The 17,058-nt window shown below is 40.0% G+C and overlaps 1 protein-coding gene across 7 annotated transcripts in view; it reads right to left on the bottom strand.

The window, feature by feature from the left end:
• The window catches only part of PCGF5 (polycomb group ring finger 5), a 115,997-nt gene that overhangs the window by 40,446 nt on the left and 58,493 nt on the right, over positions 1-17,058 (bottom strand). For all 7 annotated transcript variants that reach the window (XM_068548191.1, XM_068548192.1, XM_068548195.1 and 4 more), the window contains exon 3: positions 4,577-4,673. In XM_068548191.1, coding sequence (XP_068404292.1) covers positions 4,577-4,673 — 97 coding nt within the window. The remainder of the gene's footprint in view (positions 1-4,576; positions 4,674-17,058) is intronic.

Below are 17,058 nucleotides of genomic sequence, written 5' to 3'. Positions count from 1 at the left end.
ATCAGTGCTGCCTGACGCTGCCTCCTTGAAAATTTCCTTTCCTGGTTTTTCTTTTTTTCTATCAACTCCCTTTGTCCCCAAGATATTTTTCTTTTCCAACTACCTCTACATCTGAGTATTCTCCTTTGCTCTGCTCTCTGCACCCTTTGACCTTTTCTACAGGCTGCCTTCCTTGAAGATCTCACCCACTTTTGTGACTTCAAAACTAACATATAGGCAGATAACATATATATACACACACACACACATTGCATCTCTCTGCTGAGTCAAGTTCCATACTTCCAACAGATGCTGAATATCCCAAGCACCTCCTTCTGTTCATATATGTCAAGACTATCTTATCTATTCTCCTTCAACAAAATACTGAATACCTCTGTCTTACTTTTAAAAAATTAAATTTAGAAATGATACCATATCATTCCCAAATAGGCTCGAAATGCAAGCATTATTTTAACCTACCTGTCTCTCCTGCTTCACATATTTACTCACCAAGCCCCAGACAGCTGCTTCTCAATGTTTCTCCCACCCAGTCTTTCCACATTTCCCATCCTTCCGTTCCCTCAATTACCACCCTATTTAGAGGACAGCATAGAGAGATTTCCCTTTACCTTGACATGCTCATGATGAATTTTCCTTAAGCACTAATTTGATCATTATTTGCCTGCTCAAGAACTAATTTCTTCCTACCACCTGGCTTCAAGTGTTTATATAACTTGAGTCCAACCTACAAAGTGTAACTGGTGCTGCTCTCCTGTCACTCTTCTCTAGCCAACTGACTTGCTCAATTATCCCCAAGAACGCCTTGCCTTTTCCAATCTGTTTTCCTCCCTCATGCTCTTCATCCTGGCTCAAATACTCTTTTCCAGTTCCTACTCTCCAACCAAACTGATGTTACCTGATTCTTCAGGACTTACCTACTAACTCCTTCACAAAGTTTTCCCAGACTATTTAATAGTAGCAGTGTTGAAGAGAAGTATTATTTCTCTTCTTCTTAATATTTGTTTTATCAATGTAATACACATGTATAATTTACAAATCAAACTTCCCCGTAACCTTATATGAAAATACAACATTTTTATGCCCCGCCCTCTCTGTTCCTGATTCTTACAACCCCAGGGGCAACTGCTTTCAAATCCAAGCTGTTTCGTCTAGTATTTACTTTCATATTTCTATATATATGATAGATAGACAGATGATAGATTAAAAAACAAAGCCATTCTTTCTCTGCTGTCTAGGTTTTTCTGACCTCCTTCTGTGGGAGATAAAGGTTTAGCTCTCTGATATCATCCTGCCATGCCCCTTTCCCCCCAACATACGTTTTCCCAACTCTCATCTTCCTAATAGTCTTACTGCCATTTTAAAAATAATGAGTGTTTACATGGTTAGGATTATCTAAATATTCACAGTGTACTCTGATTAAAGATATCCCCTCCTTCAACTTTTTTCTTTCCCTGGCGTTAGTAATTGCTTTCTTTTCTTCATCTGCTACATACCCATTCCCAAATTCTCTGAAAGAATTTCTTCTTACTATGCACAAACGGTTCAGGAATCAACTAGTTCCATTCCTGTCCCCGTGGGACATCACTCCTCACCAACGTCATGTTCTCGCTGCCCTCGCCGTCCATTCAGGATTACCCCACAGCAGCCATTACAGCCACAGCGTGCATGCACCTTTGACTCCCCTGTCCCTCCCTCACTTGCTCAAAATCACTTGGTGTGACCACACCACCAGTCCAATCCAGCTCTCCATCACCTTCTACCCATGGGCTGGAAAGCCCAACCACACCCCTTCAAATTCGTAACTACAGCCCAGGTGTGCCTTTCAGGTTGCCAGGACTCACACTACACTTCCCAGTCCATTTATTCTCTTACTTTCCTGGACAACACACTTTATTCTCTCGCCAACCCCTACACCTGCCTTTTCCGTCCCTACTCTTGGCTGATAAACATCTTCTCCTCAGTGAGACACAAACTTGCACAGACTCTGACCACCACATCTACCTATGGCATCTGCACCCATGTCTGCTCTGCCCTCCTACCTGCTGCTACACATGACCTGTATGAAGCCAGTCTCTTCTATTAGATTTCACTCCCTCTCAACCACCCAAGAACACTGCTTCGGCAATGCCCCCTCTCCCCAACTCTCCTATTGTTACCTTTTTGCTCTTTCCTGGATTAGTCCCTTCACACATGCCATTATTTCTCCCACATCACAACAAAATAGAAAAGCCTTCTTGACTGTACTTCTCTGAACGGCTACCATCCCATTTCTTTGCTCCCACTCCCATTTGTGGCAAAACTTGAAAAAGTTGTCTATACTCACTGTTTCTAATTCTTCTTCCTCCCTTTCTCTCTTGTAACAATCCAGTTAAGTTTTTGCCTCACAGCTCTACTGAAAGTGCTCTTGTCAAGGCTGATGACCTCCAAGTTGCTAAATCCAACTGTCAACTCTGTCTTCACCTTACAACATCAGACACAGTCCATCACTCCCTCTTCTTTGCTTGGCTTCCAAGCCGCACACTTGGATCTTCCCTCTCCTATACTGACTGTGCCTTATCAGTTTCCTTTGCTGGTTCTTCCTCCTCTCCCTGACCTCTCAATGTTGGAATGCTCCAGGGATCAATCCTTGGTCCTCTACTCTTCTCTCTGCACTCACACCCTTACATGATCTCATCCAGTCCCACAGTTTTAAATACTGTCTACATGCTGAAGACTACCAGATATTTAACCCCAGCCAGACCTCTCCCCTGGAATCACAGACATGTATATTCACCTGCCAACTTCTCTCTTCTCCGAAATGATTAACAGACTCAACTTGTCCAAATCCAAACTCCCCATCTACCTGTCCCCCAAACCTGCTCTATCCTTAGTCTTCCTTATCTCAGTTAATGACAACCCCATTCTCTAATTGCTCAGGTCGGAGATCAGGTCCACAATCTCTGAGTTCCTGGCCCACTACCCAGGCTCCCTTGCTGCTCCTCAGACAAGTTGCAGGTGCCCTCCTAACTCCTGACTCAGGCCGTGTGCACTGGCTGCTCCCCTGATCTGAAACAGGCACGCTTTCCCCAGATTTATGCATGGCTAATTCCCTCAGAGACAGCAAGTCTGTGCTCAAATCTCACCTTCTCAATGAGGCCTATCCTCACCATTTTATTTAAAACTGGCATCTGTCCCTCCCTTCACACCCCTGATGCCCCTCACTTGCAGCACCTTCTCAGAGCTGCTGATTCAGAGGGTCTGAGGCAGGGCCCAAGAACTGTCGTTTCTAATAAGATACTAATGGTTTGGGGACCACACTTTGAAAACCAATGGGCCAGACATTTACTTATAGACAAATTATTCCAACTATAGGCACTAACATAAAAAAGAAGTCTAAAATGTAAGACTTGCAAATCCAGACTTACAGAATGATGGCAAACATCACATAGAGATGAAGTTAATAAGGGCTCTCTAGAGAATATCTAATCCTGTTTTTCAGTGGGTACTTTCCTGAGATTGCACAGTTGATCTATGGTAGAGCTATGGTAGGAACAGTGGGAAGAAAACGGGCTTAGTGGTGAGGACACCTGGCTTGTAGCTGGGAAGTGACATTTGAGTTTGCTAGGACCTTAGGCAATGTTGTCACTTCTATAAATTTCAATTTCTAATCTTGAAAAAGGATTTGGATTAGGATCTTATGTAGCACTTCTATCTTTAAAAATATATGATTATACTTCTTTATATTATTACTATTTATTTGGTATAATGATTATACCACTAAGTAAATGGTAAAAAGGTAGTCATTTTTAAAATTCTTTTAAATTTCACATGAATGTTTGTACACTCTTTTTGAATATACGATACATTTTTAAAAATTAATAGTATCAAGGTTAGTCTCCCTGACCATCAGGTCTGCCCTCTTTCCACTACCGTGTAGCTCAGCAAATATAGAGTATTTTGTAGAATGTTAAAATGCTGAAAATAGGGGACTTCCTTGGTGGCACAGTGGCTAAGAATCCGCCTGCCAGTGCAGGGGACACAGGTTCGAGCCCTGGTCCGGGAAGACCCCACATGCCGCGGAGCAACTAAGCCCATGTGCCACAACTACTGAGCCTGCGCTCTAGAGCTGTGAGCCACAACTACTGAAGCCCGTGTGCCTAGAGCCCGCGCTCCACAACAAGAGAAGCCACCGCAATGAGAAGCCCGCACACCACAACGAAGAGTGGCCCCCGCTCGCTGCAACTAGAGAAAGCCACGTGCAGCAACGAAGACCCAACACAGCGAAAATAAATAAATAAATTTAAAATACTGAAAATAACTACAACTTAAGTAACTTAAGCAACTTAAAGTAACTTAGAGCCTGAGATAAAGTTATAATTTTTAACTTGGAAATGTGTTTCTTAAATATTTAATATGCACAGCCTTATTTTTTGTTTCCTCTTAATAAAATACTTTAAATTGAAATAAAATGCTTTAAAATGAAAATCATAAAACCTACATTAACTGAGTCAAAGAGCTAACGAATATGATGCATAATAAAAATTAAGAGTTTATATAATTTATTTAAGTTAGCTGAACTAAAAATACACTTACGTACCTCAACATTTCTAACGGGTTTGTCTCATGAACCTGGTTGCCACACCTTGGACAATCATTGCTGTCTTCAAAGTGCTGGACAATACAAGTCTTACAGACTGAGAAGAAAAAAAGATGTTAGGTTAAAATACATCATTTGAACTTAATGTAATTAGAAATAGTCCTTAAAAATTATCTACTACATGTAAAATGCCATTCTTTAATCAATAAAACCTTAACATTATAACACTATAAAAAAACCCAACTGAAGTAAAGCCTACTGCCACAATACAAAAAGTACAGACTATTCTGCTTATTGTTTTTCTTAAATATATTCACAAACCAAACAATTTATTCATAGCACTATAAAAAAAGCTGATGCGTTTACATAAAATGATAGGATTTTCATTTAAAGAAGTAGCACAAGGAAAGGTAAAAGCTGGTAAGTCAGGCCCATCCTTTCTTCTCCAAATAAAAATCAAATCTGAAGCACAAAATCTGTGTAAATTAAAGATTCACTTTCCATGCAATGTTGAAAAAACTTGAAAATCTAGTATGTTATCTTTAGAGATTTTAGAAATTTACCCCCAAACTGGAAATATGAAAAAAATATATATATTTTTTAATTAATTTATTTATTTATTTATTTTTGGCTGTGTTGGGTCCTCGTTTCTGTGCGAGGGCTCTCCCCAGCCGCGGCGAGCGGGGCCACCCCTCATCGTGGTGCGCGGGCCCCCCACAATCGCGGCCTCTCCTGCTGCGGAGCACAGGCTCCAGACGCGCAGGCTCAGCCGTTGTGGCCCACGGGCCCAGCCGCTCCGCGGCACGCGGGATCCTCCCAGACCAGAGCCCGAACCCGCGCCCCCTGCGTTGGCAGGCAGACTCCCAACCACTGCGCCACCAGGGAAGCCCCCAAAAAAATATTCTTGTTAAAATTATCTCAAAATGAAATAGGGCTAGAAAGTACTCATAAATGTAAGCTTTGAACATACAGAATCTCAAATTCAAATATTTATGTGTGTGTGAAATTATTAACTACAAAACCATGGATTTTCTATGTAGCTCTATTTAGAAGACTGATGGTATCTGCAGATGTGGAACTCGCGGATATGGAGGGCCAACTGTAAGGGACTTGAGCCTTAGAAGATTTTGGTATCCAAGGGGATCTGGGATAAATTAGCAAAGTTGATGGATGGCAAAATAAAAATATACATATTATAAAAAAGAAAAGCTGGTAAGCCTGCATTTATTTCTTTTACTGAAAGTTTATCTGAATGCAACATAAATAGTTCTTAATAATACTTGAGAGTTTTCAGTATGTCTGGATTACTTTTTACTGGCAGGGTGCTCCTGGGACAAGCCAGGAGCTACAACGGAACTCCTGGCCTGTGCAGAGTATGATGAGTCTGTGCTCACAGACACTGTAATTCCAAGGGGCACGAAGTATGGGTGGTGACATCAAGCTGGTACAAAAGCACAAGAGTAAACCGAAAGAATGACTGAGAATCTGAAAGGGATAATTAAGATTTTAAATAACGATTATAAACAAAGACACCAGAAATATGATCTGTGGCTTTTCGGCCACAAGCCTATACAGCCTATACTGTAATACTCCAAATAATACTCCAAATAATACTAATCTTTCTGGTTATGAATCTCTCCCACCTTCTCCCTAAGCTTCTTACCTACCAACTGTCTTGCTCAAAAACCTTTGACATATTTACAGCATCTGAACTGTAAGAATTTTTCAGTCCAATTCCCTATTCCAATACTTCCTCCTGCATTTTATTACCCTGTGTAATCTTAAATTTTCACCTGGTACTGATCAGCTCCCCCTTTTACAACTCCATTACAAACTACTTTCCCCCCTCCTTAAGCCCCACACTATCTAAAAGAAGTAAAAGTTTATGTAAACAATTGATCAAGAGTAAACACTAGGATTCCTACCACTGAGATTAGGTCTGAAAATTCAAACACATCACACATACTGGTCAGAGCAACAATGGTCAGGGAAGAATTCTCCTCGGTAACTAATTTTAAAATGATCAATACATACAGAGAATAATATCTTGGTATTTCCTTTCACTTATTTATTCATTGATTCAATAGCCAAGCATTGTACTAGAAGTTGGGGGTGCAGGGGTAAACAAAACAAAGTCCATACCCTTATGGAGCTTATGTTCTATTTGGGAAGTGAAAGAATTTTAGTTAGTAATAAGTGATACTTACAAAACAAACAGAAAAATGATAGAGTGGGTGTGTGTGCGTGTGCAAGAGAGAGAGAGAGAGAGAGAGAGAGAGAGGGAGGGAGGGGGAGGGAGAGAGGGAGGGAGGGGGAGAGGGAGAGGGAGGGGGAGGGAGAGAGGAAGGGAGGGGGAGAGAGTGAGGGAGGGGGAGAGGGTGAGAGAGAGAGAGGTAGAGAGAGAGAGAGAGAGAGAGAGGGAAAAAGCACGAGAGCGCACACGTGCGTGCTGGGGGCTGGTAGCTATATGTTAGGTAAGAGTGATCAGGGTAGGACTTCCTAAGAAGGTAACATCTGAGCAGATTTTTTTGTTGTAAGAGTACACCCGAGTCCCCTATTCTCTACCTCTTTTTACCATGACATACAGCTATTACGGTAACAACCCTTTACTATAATTCTCACAAAATTTGGATGAAGACAGTATTAGAAAACCTTAAAACAGAAAAAGCGTAGATATGAATATATCTGTCCTCCAAATTTCTTGGCCTCCAAAACATTCTAAATGTCTTTTAAGAAGTTAATGTTTGGGAGGGAGGGCTACCTTGCTAAGCCATACTGAGGTAGAAGGAAAAAAAGCTCAATTCTTTTGCAGATTGCTGGTATTTGCTCTTTTCCCAGGGACACTAGATCAATCTCTGAAATTTGGGAAAGAAGGCAAATAGTACAGATAAGAGGCAAGAATGAAGGGGTATTATAAAGCCTGATCTTGTCCTGAATCTCTGATCCTGCCCTGGGGCTCTGTTGTTCAAAAGGTTTATCATGCTCAAGGTATTCAGGAATTCCTGGTTGTCTACCGGCCTTGGCCAAACAGAGAGGCACATGACATGCCCAGAGCAAGTCTTCATCTGGGTCAGCCAAAAGGCTAAGGGCAGGAGCCTATCCTCCCAGGGGCAAAGATATTAATCTAGGTTGTTCAAGAAAGAAATGTGAGGCTCATTTGTCCAGAGGTGCACACAGTTTCAAGAATAAGGCTGCTTAAGGCCAAGGCAGCCCCAGTGCTCAGGGATGCTGATGGGGCATATTAATCTGTATTCTAGATCTGGACGGTAGAACATGATAGCCACTAGCGGCATGTGGCTCCCAAGCACTTGAAATGTTGCTACTTCAAGTTGAGATGTGCTGTAAGTGTAAAACACATGCCAGATTTTTAGAATGAAAAAAATCTCATTAATAATTGTTATATTAATTACATGTGGAATTGATAATATTTTAGACATTGAATTAAATAAAATATATTAAAACTAATTTCATTTGTTTTTTTTAAGTGGCTACTGGAAAATTTAAAATTACACAGGTGGCTCACATTTTATTTCTACTGAACAGTGCTGAACAGAGGGAGATAGAAAGCCCCATCAGGAGGTGAATTTATTTTTCACACCAACATTTGAGATACAGTATCTTATTCTTCTTTTGCAGATGAAGGAGAAGAGGTTTTTACAAGCTAGGTAACCTGCCTTCCCTGATGAATGGCAGCATAGAGACTTGAATCCAGGTTTTCTGATATGAAATCAAATTTTGCAGATTAAAAAAAATGTTTTTAACTTTACAAAGGAAAAGAATGTAATGTAGAAATACCATCCCCCCAAAACATCTTTAGCATCTCTGCTAAATCTGACCACCAAGTAAACATGACAGATAAGCCATCCCATAGGGCATAGGAATTAACCTTACTACATAAAATATTACATTAAAAGAATTTAAAAAATTTTTTTACAGATGCTAAGGCCCATAATTGTCTTTAATTAAATTTTTTTCAAATAGTTTAAGAGAAAAATTTAAGATGTGGAAATATTATAATATTTTTACTCTAGTTTTCTTTTTTGTTCAGATGATTTGGTGGTGGATGCCATCATTTTCATCATAATCATTAACAATTAAAAGGTTTATGTAACAGGTACCACCCAAACACTTCAAAATATATTTAATTTGACACAATTTCATAATTTAATATTCATTAAAACCCCATTAATTAGGTAGTATTATTAGGCCTCTTACAGATGAAGAAACTGAATAGAGAACTTCAGCAATTTGCCAGAAATCATGGAGCCAGTAAGTGGCGAAAGCCAGGATTTGACTCAAGAGCCCATTTTCTTACCCAATGCATACCTATATGCTACATTGTCTTCTAACTTTATATCTATATATCTAAAGTATACAGAAAAAGAATGCCTTATCCCTTAATTTGGGAGCCTTAAATATGTCCACTTGTAGAATTAGAACTCCTTTTAAACTGAATATTTTGCACAAAATAGCCCTTTAAAGTAGCTTATATATTCTTACAAAAAAAAATTCTAGAAAATACATCTCCCACATGCTTTTAAAAGCTGTTAAATAAAGCACAAACTTATATAAATTAGAACCTAAGGAAATACAGGCCAGAAGTTCAGTGAAACTGAAAAAAAAGAAAAGTAAAATGAGAATTTGCTTTCCCTTAGACGCTTAAAAAAAAAACTCATCACTACAAAACTGACCTTTGATTCTTAGTTTATAATTTGGTTTATACGAGCTGAAAAACACATTTTAAAAATATCTTAAAGATTTAACACTAAGCTGTCTAACTGCTCAACTGCGGTACTGGCTAACTCAACTGGTCCAAGAATGATGTTTAAAAAGGTCCCAGTCTGCGGTTAAGACTGTGTGTGGAGACCAAGGAGAGACTTCATCCTCACCAGCCACTGTATAGAGAGATGCTGGAGCCAGCAGAAACACCTGGTCAGAAAGGGAGTTAGGCTCACCAAAGATATCCCCAGTTGGAAAAGCACTTAAATGGTAACAAGTGCTAACATTTACTGAGCATTAACCAAGTATCAGGCTCAGGGCTTTGTGTGGCTCACTGTATGGACTGCTATCATCCTCCTCTGGCAAAGGACGAATGCGATACCGGAGAGCCTGAGCAGGCTGCCCACATCTGCCCAGCCGTGTAGCAGACAGGGCACCCAACCCCAGGCTGGATGTGCAGCTCAAGGCCTAAAATCCAAACCACTACGCAACACATCTTAAAATCAATCCCATTTGGTCCCGAGCACCAGGATTTCATATTTTTAACTGATCTTTATATTTAGCTCATCACAACCATCATTAAACCATTTGGGCAGCCAAAGCTTACTAAGTGAAATCGCTCCTTTTACCATGTCTTAGATTTGAACTAGGTTGTTATACAAATTAGCAGGGAAAGAGTCATTGTGTCATCTAAAGCAGTGGTTTTCAAATTCAGATGGACACCACAATCACCAATGAGATTTTTTAAAAGAACGGATTCATGGTCCCCATCCCAGACCAATTAAAGCAAAATCTCTGGGAGATGAGCACCAGGACTCTAACTGTGCAAAGCGCTCACTGAAGCAGCCAGAAGACAACCGGGAAAACCCCGCCCCAAAATCCTTCCCGGCTACTGCCTCAGTGAGGCCGCCCCATTCCAGGATGTGGCCCTCTGCCAAATCCTAACCAGAAGCCACTTTATCATTCACCACTAGGGAATCACCGACACAGGACAAAACATAATCAAAAGAATATGCAATTAATGTGTTCTCTCTCTATAATGCAGACTTACATGAGAAGCCCAGGCAGTACGGCACAGTGGTTCTAGATAAAAGATAATCTTGAGGCAGACAGCTGGATCTGAATCCCAGGTTCTGCCATTAGGCAAATTACTTTGTGCTTCTCTGTACAGGGAGATAACAAGGGTATCTATCTCACAGGGTTCTTAGAAGGATTAAATGAGATAATATATGTAAAATGTGTAAACGAGTGGTAACTTAAATAAATATGAGCTATCACTAAGTTAGATTGCTGGATGAGCATAAAATCATAATAAAAAGAATCAGTAATCGAATATTGAATGGCATCAGACCATGATTAGTTTGACGCATCTATCTTAAGTAACAGATGACCCTGCTAATGGAACTTGAAATGTCTATCATGTACTGGTATTAACCCTCTGTAGCCATGTTCACCCTAGAGATAGTTTTGCAACTCAAGTATGATATTTATGGCACACTGCTTCACCTGAGTGGGAACTGCCTATCTTTGCATGTATGATACTTCTTTTTCTGGGGCTGAGGGTCCAAGATTGACCAACACTTTCACATTATACACTCTTTCCTTAACTTTATATGTTTAGTACAATTCTAGCACAGTCCCACTGGTCTAGGAGAAACCCTGTTGTGTCTCTTCCTGATCACTTTGCATATACCTGCCCTGAAGCACCATTTTATATTGATTCCATAGTTTAACTATTAAAAGGCTATCCTATTTTTTGTATTTTCAAGTTCTTGAGGGGAGCGGGTTCTTCACAACAGGTACAAAGCCCATTTGTTGTTGCTATCTTGGATGTATGGTCTGCCCACATCTCTCACAGAAAGCTAACTTCCCAGCTTTTAATGACACAGTGATCTACGGAAATTTCTCTTCTTGAGCACTAATTCTGCTATCACTGATAATAAACCAATAACAGTCTTTTCTCTCATGTCCTTGGTCGTGTCATTCATTAGTAATGCTCTGTTTATTAAAAGTGATCAAAGGCTGACTTCGTTAAAATCACCTGAGTGTGTTGGTTTTATCTGTCAACATAGAAGCATATTTTTCCCTCCTTCCTTAAGCACATCACTATCTTCATGTGCCTTTCTTAATAACACTCATTTGATACAGTTCACCTTTGAAAAATATGTCTGTTATCTACTAACAGTTTATAAGTAAACTGTGGTCATCTGCAAAGAGAAGAGGTATCAATTTGCTGCTTTTGATACATACTTACATGTGAAACTGACATTATTTATTTTTAAAGTTTTCCAGAATAGCTGTAATTTGCTTCCATGAGACAGTATCTCCTGGTTTTATTCATATAAGGAACTAATGAACATCTTATGTTAAACGTGGCACAGTTCTTTCAAAGGCCTACATGAGTTGCAATTTCTCGGAGAACACTAAGGATAGCATTACTTTCTACTGAGGAGAACGCTTTATTCTTGTTTTTGCCAGGACAGAGGGACAGGCAGCAAGGCAGAGCCTGCTGGACAGGGTCAGGACACAGTCTTGGGGCTTCAGCACAGTAGGGGAATCTGAGACCAAGCAGGTCAGGAGACCACAAAGTCCAGGAGGGCCTCCCACAGACAGGCTTGTGGAGTCAAGTGGGCCTCCAGGGTGAGGGCAGACTCTAGTAGGTGAGTGAGTGCAATAATGACCTCATTCCCTTCCTTATCAACATAAATTCCATGACCAATCAGATAATCACTTCCTCACACAGACTCTAAATAGCTTTGCTCTACTTCAACTCTTCTTCCCTTCTCTTCTTTTGTCATACTTGCTCAGTTAAACTATTAACCCTAGCTAAATCCAACTCTCTACATACTCTGCTCTGCAAGATTACAGCTGAACATTGTGGGAGAAAAACATGCATCATGCTGATTGGTCTCTCACCTTAAATTCATGACCATGACCCTCAAAAATGGGTCCTTCATCTGCCAGGCAGTCACCCTCAATGCCCTAATTCCATATGCTCTTCACCAATACTTCATACCTTTTCTCCTCTCTCCTCAAGCCCTCACTTATCCTCCCCCATCTCCACTCTCCACTGATGACCTCACTTCCTGTTCTACTGAACACAAAAGGAAAGAAGAAAAAAAAAGGAAACAGAATTTATATCACCATACCTACTCACTCACTAACATCTAAACTTTGTGGTCTTGCCTGTTTCTAGAACTTTCATGTGTCAATCTCTGCTCTGTTCACTAGACCCCCTTCCAACGACCCGAGAACATTGCTCCATTGCTTCTCTCTCGCCTGTGTCAGTCTTCTGCTACCTGCTGAAGATTCCTATCAACATTCAAACACATTATTTCCCCATCTTTAAAAAAAAGAATCCAACTTCTGTTGACCCTACTTCCCTTGTCAGCTATCACTCCATTTCAGAGTTACCTATACTCTCTCTCTAATACCTCTCTTCCCATTCTTTTTTCACCCCTTCTTTACCTTCATTAAGGTGGAAGACTTACATAATCATTGTACATTATCAAAACAATGAAATTAAAACATTTCCATCCTCTCACACCCACCCAGACTTCCACTCCTTACCACTCCACTGAAAGTGCTCAGCGAGATTATCCATGGCGCCTGTGCTGCTCAGCCTGGGCCTTCCTCAGTCCCATCTTACTCAACACAACTGGCTCGGCCGGTCCCTCCTCCCCGACACTATGTGTTTGCTTTGTCTCCCAGGACCCACTCTGTTTTCCACCTACCTCACTGCCTCCTCCCCCTCCGCACCCAGGGCTCAGCCTTGGCCATCACCCCTTCTCCATCTATGCTCACTCCCTTGACGCTCTCACTGATTAAATATGATCTAAATGCTGATCATCTCCAGACTCATATGTCCAACTCCCAACTGGTTGGGATCAGGTATCTGATCAGCCAACTCCTTTACCTTCTTAAATCTGTTCAACTGCCACCTTCCTGATGAGGCCTACCCTGAGCACAGGCCTACCTTAAGTGGTCATACCTTCTCACTGACTGCCCAATTCCCTGTACCCAGCTTGACCTTCCCTTTTTCTGTAGCATTTATCACCAGAGTGTACCATCATTTATACACTCTGACTTACTGCCTTCTATGCTGCCTGATGTGTCCCAGGTGCCCGGAGTAGTACCTGGAGGAGGAGGTGCTCAGTAAATATTTGTGGAATAAATAAGGACACAGGGGTTAGGAATAGCAGAGGGAGCCACGATTTTAGGACTCACAGGAGTACTACTGTAGTCAAGTCAGAAGTCAGCCTAGATTTTCAACTAAGGCAAGGGAAGAGATTCTGAATTCACTAGTAATTTTCTTGACAATTAAAATGAGTTAATTCAATATAAGCTACATAATTTTCTAAAATAAAATGATCATTTTCTATTAACCGAGTAATGTCAGCGGTTGAGCATTCTGAGAGAATATAGCTTTGTTCACTGGTTTCTGAATTTCTGATATATATATATATACACACAAGTCTGGCAAAAACCAGTATGTTATAAAACACCAGTAGATATGATACATCTTCAAAGTACCCAAACAGAAATTATCTTTGGCCTCCTCTACACTGGTTGGACTCTACTTGTTCATAATGTTTACACTCAACCTTTGTGCTAGACTCTTAAACATACCTGTACACCGACCACGATTTCTAACTCTGAAGACATTTGGTTTTTAGGTTACATATTTTTCTCTCAATCCATCACTGGTATCAGTTCCAACTCATCCTGACCTAGATATAATTTATTCTCAGAAACCAATACAGAAGACAACTTATTTGTTATCCCTTAGTTTTGTCTTTTAGTGTCCACTATGAATCTTTGCTCAGCTGTTCAAACATTCTTTACTATCTAATGCATAGTTTCAAAAGCTAAAAGAACCATACATCTGATATAATTCTTCTTAACATTATTACCAATAATAGATGACACCAAGATTGTTTAAGGCCTATAATTATTCTTTCCTATTTAAAAAGAATCATCAAAATGAACACTATAATCATTTTCATGAATGACTAGTTCCTGCCAAAATATTGTTTGAAATATGTAACATCAGTTATACCAATGACCTCATTTCTACCACAACCCTAGAACATTATATTTGCACCTACTGAAAGTACAGTTTCAAGTACGGTTTCTATTTAGGTTTAAGTACGGTTTAAGTACGGTTCCTATTTAGGCCTTTGATTATTACTCTAAAAACAAGTAAGTCTTGACTCTAAAAATCAAATTTTATAAAGAATACATTCTTGGAAAGTTCAATTTATATCTCTTCTTCATTATAATGGCTATCATTCAGAATTATTAATAAATTCAGATCCTGATTGGGTACATAATGACAGGTATACAGTCATGAAAACATAGTTAGAAGAGGCTTACTATATATATTTTGAAAATTCACATGCTGCTTAAAGAAATTTTAGAAAATGTAGACTAGCAGAAAGAAGAAAAAATAAAATTAGCAAATATCCCAATTTATTATGAAGAGGTACCTGAGTCAGACAGGAATAGGAACCTAGCTCTAGCACTTATTAGCTGTGTTACTTAACCTTTCTGAGTTTTGTCTCTGTGAAAAACACTAGCATGAAAATCTGAAATACTCTTCCCTCAAACTTTTCATAGCTTGCTCCTTCCTATTATTTACGCTCTCTGCTCAGATGGTAACTTCCAAGCAAGACCTTACTCTGTCTTATTTTTCTTCATAGCATGTGTTATACATAGAATCTAAAATTATATCATTCACTTGCTTTTTGTCTGTTCTATTGCAACATAAATTTAGGAGGACAGACTATATCTGTATTGTTTATTGCTGTCTTCCCACTGCCTAGAGTAATGACTGGCACAAGGTAGGTGCTAATAAACATTTGCTGACTGATTTAATAATACCACCTAACTAGAAGGGTTCTTGGGAAGATTAAATAAGGCAATGCACGTAAAGCCCATGACCCCCAATATAACATTCAATAAGTAACAGCCATTATCTTAATTTTATTAGCATTTACTTCAATTACTGTATGATTAAAAGTACAAACTGCCTACTTCTAGAGACGCTGGTTATTATTAATGTCTGGTCCAGAGCGTGCGTCTCAGACTTTAGTGAATCACAAAATCACCTGACGGGCTTGTTATTACACCAGTTTCCGGCCCTCTCCCCAGATATCCGGATTCAGCAGGTCTATGGTAAGGCCTGAGAATGTGCACTTCTAACAAGCTCCCAGGTGACGCTGCTGCTGGTCTGGAGGCTGCACTTTGAATAGCGAGTATATGTGGCATAAGATTTTTAAACACTGAGTATCAACATATCAACAGTTCTCTGTACCTTAATTAAATACTTTTGTATTTATGATACTTGTTCAAAAAACAATAAATGATGGTAGAACTTAAATTTTACCATCTTATGATTAAATTGTTCCTTCATTCTTACACAGTACTACATAAAATTACCAAGTCCCTTAACTGTCACATCAATTATATTTAATTATCAATTAACCCTTCTTCTTTACATAAATTGAAAACTAAATACAACAATGTTTTTCCAAAGAATTCATCTTAGTTAAGGGACTACCACCATAATTTCTGAAAAGGCAGAAAGAAGAAAGCTTTCTTTTCCTGTACCACAGAATTCCATGTCTATAACCTTCCCTTTTTTCTGAGGAAAGAATCATCAGATTCTTAAAGAGGCCTCTAGCCACAAAAGAGTTAAGAACCAATGCACTGTGTTCTGCACATTTTAGCTGCTGGAACAAAGCTCCTTTGTTCTTAGTTTAAGTGAAAAAAGTCTTTCATTTTAAGTCAACAACCTATACAACCACCAGCAAACACACTCTAAGCAACCGCAAAGATTTCTCAGGACCCTGGTGCAAGAGATAGGGCATCCCTTAATTTGGAACCACCAATCTCTACTCCCCAGTCCTGCGTCTCTCCCTCTCCCTACCCATGACCCACAAAGCTCCCACCTATATTTTAGAAGACAGTTTTTCAAAATCCGTAATTCCTAACCCACACTATCTACATGCCTTTCAAGCTACCTTTCACTGCATTTGAATCTTGGAAAGGAAAAACACACAATAAACTAATCAACTGATTGACCATTTATTTATTCATTTAAGCTTTTACTGAGCACTCAAGTACCAGGTACTAAGGATACACTTAAGCTAAACCTGCCTATGGGAGTAGACAGGTGGCATATGTTGGAGTAGACGAGCTTTAAAGGATGGGCGGCTGCTAGCCAGGCATACAGGAGACGTTCCAAGCAGAGCAAGCAGCTGAACCATGTGTGTGCAGTGTGTGTGTGTGTGTCAGGTGGTGGGGGGAGGGAGAGGGCAGAAATCAGTCACAGCTGCGTAGCTTTAATTTCTCCTGAGGGCAGTAGGGTACCTTTAGGAAATTTTGGGTTGGCTGAAGTGTGAGCGATGAAGACAGTAAGCCCTTGTAAATGATCACCACTGACACAGCTTAGGAGTGGGCTACAGGGACTTTGGTGAGAAGGAATGAGGGCCTGAGCGAGAAAGGTCACAGGGGATGACAGTGAAGGGACAGATTCAAGAGAGATTACAGAGAGAGACCAGACAGAACTTTGCCCCTGTTTTGTTAGTGAGGGTAAAGAGAGTCAAGCATGGAGCATATTTCTTGCTTGGACAACTGAATGCTGGCATCCCATTCATTCACTTTTAGGTAATGTTAAGTTCCAGGAGGCTTCAGGACAGCTAAGTGGACATCCAGTGGGATTCTGACGCTCAGAATAAAGATTTGGCAGACATCAGCAT

The sequence above is a fragment of the Eschrichtius robustus genome, chromosome 7 (genome assembly GCF_028021215.1).
Source record: "Eschrichtius robustus isolate mEscRob2 chromosome 7, mEscRob2.pri, whole genome shotgun sequence".
Lineage (NCBI taxonomy): Eukaryota > Metazoa > Chordata > Mammalia > Artiodactyla > Eschrichtiidae > Eschrichtius > Eschrichtius robustus.
This window is presented reverse-complemented; position numbering and strand designations above follow the sequence as displayed.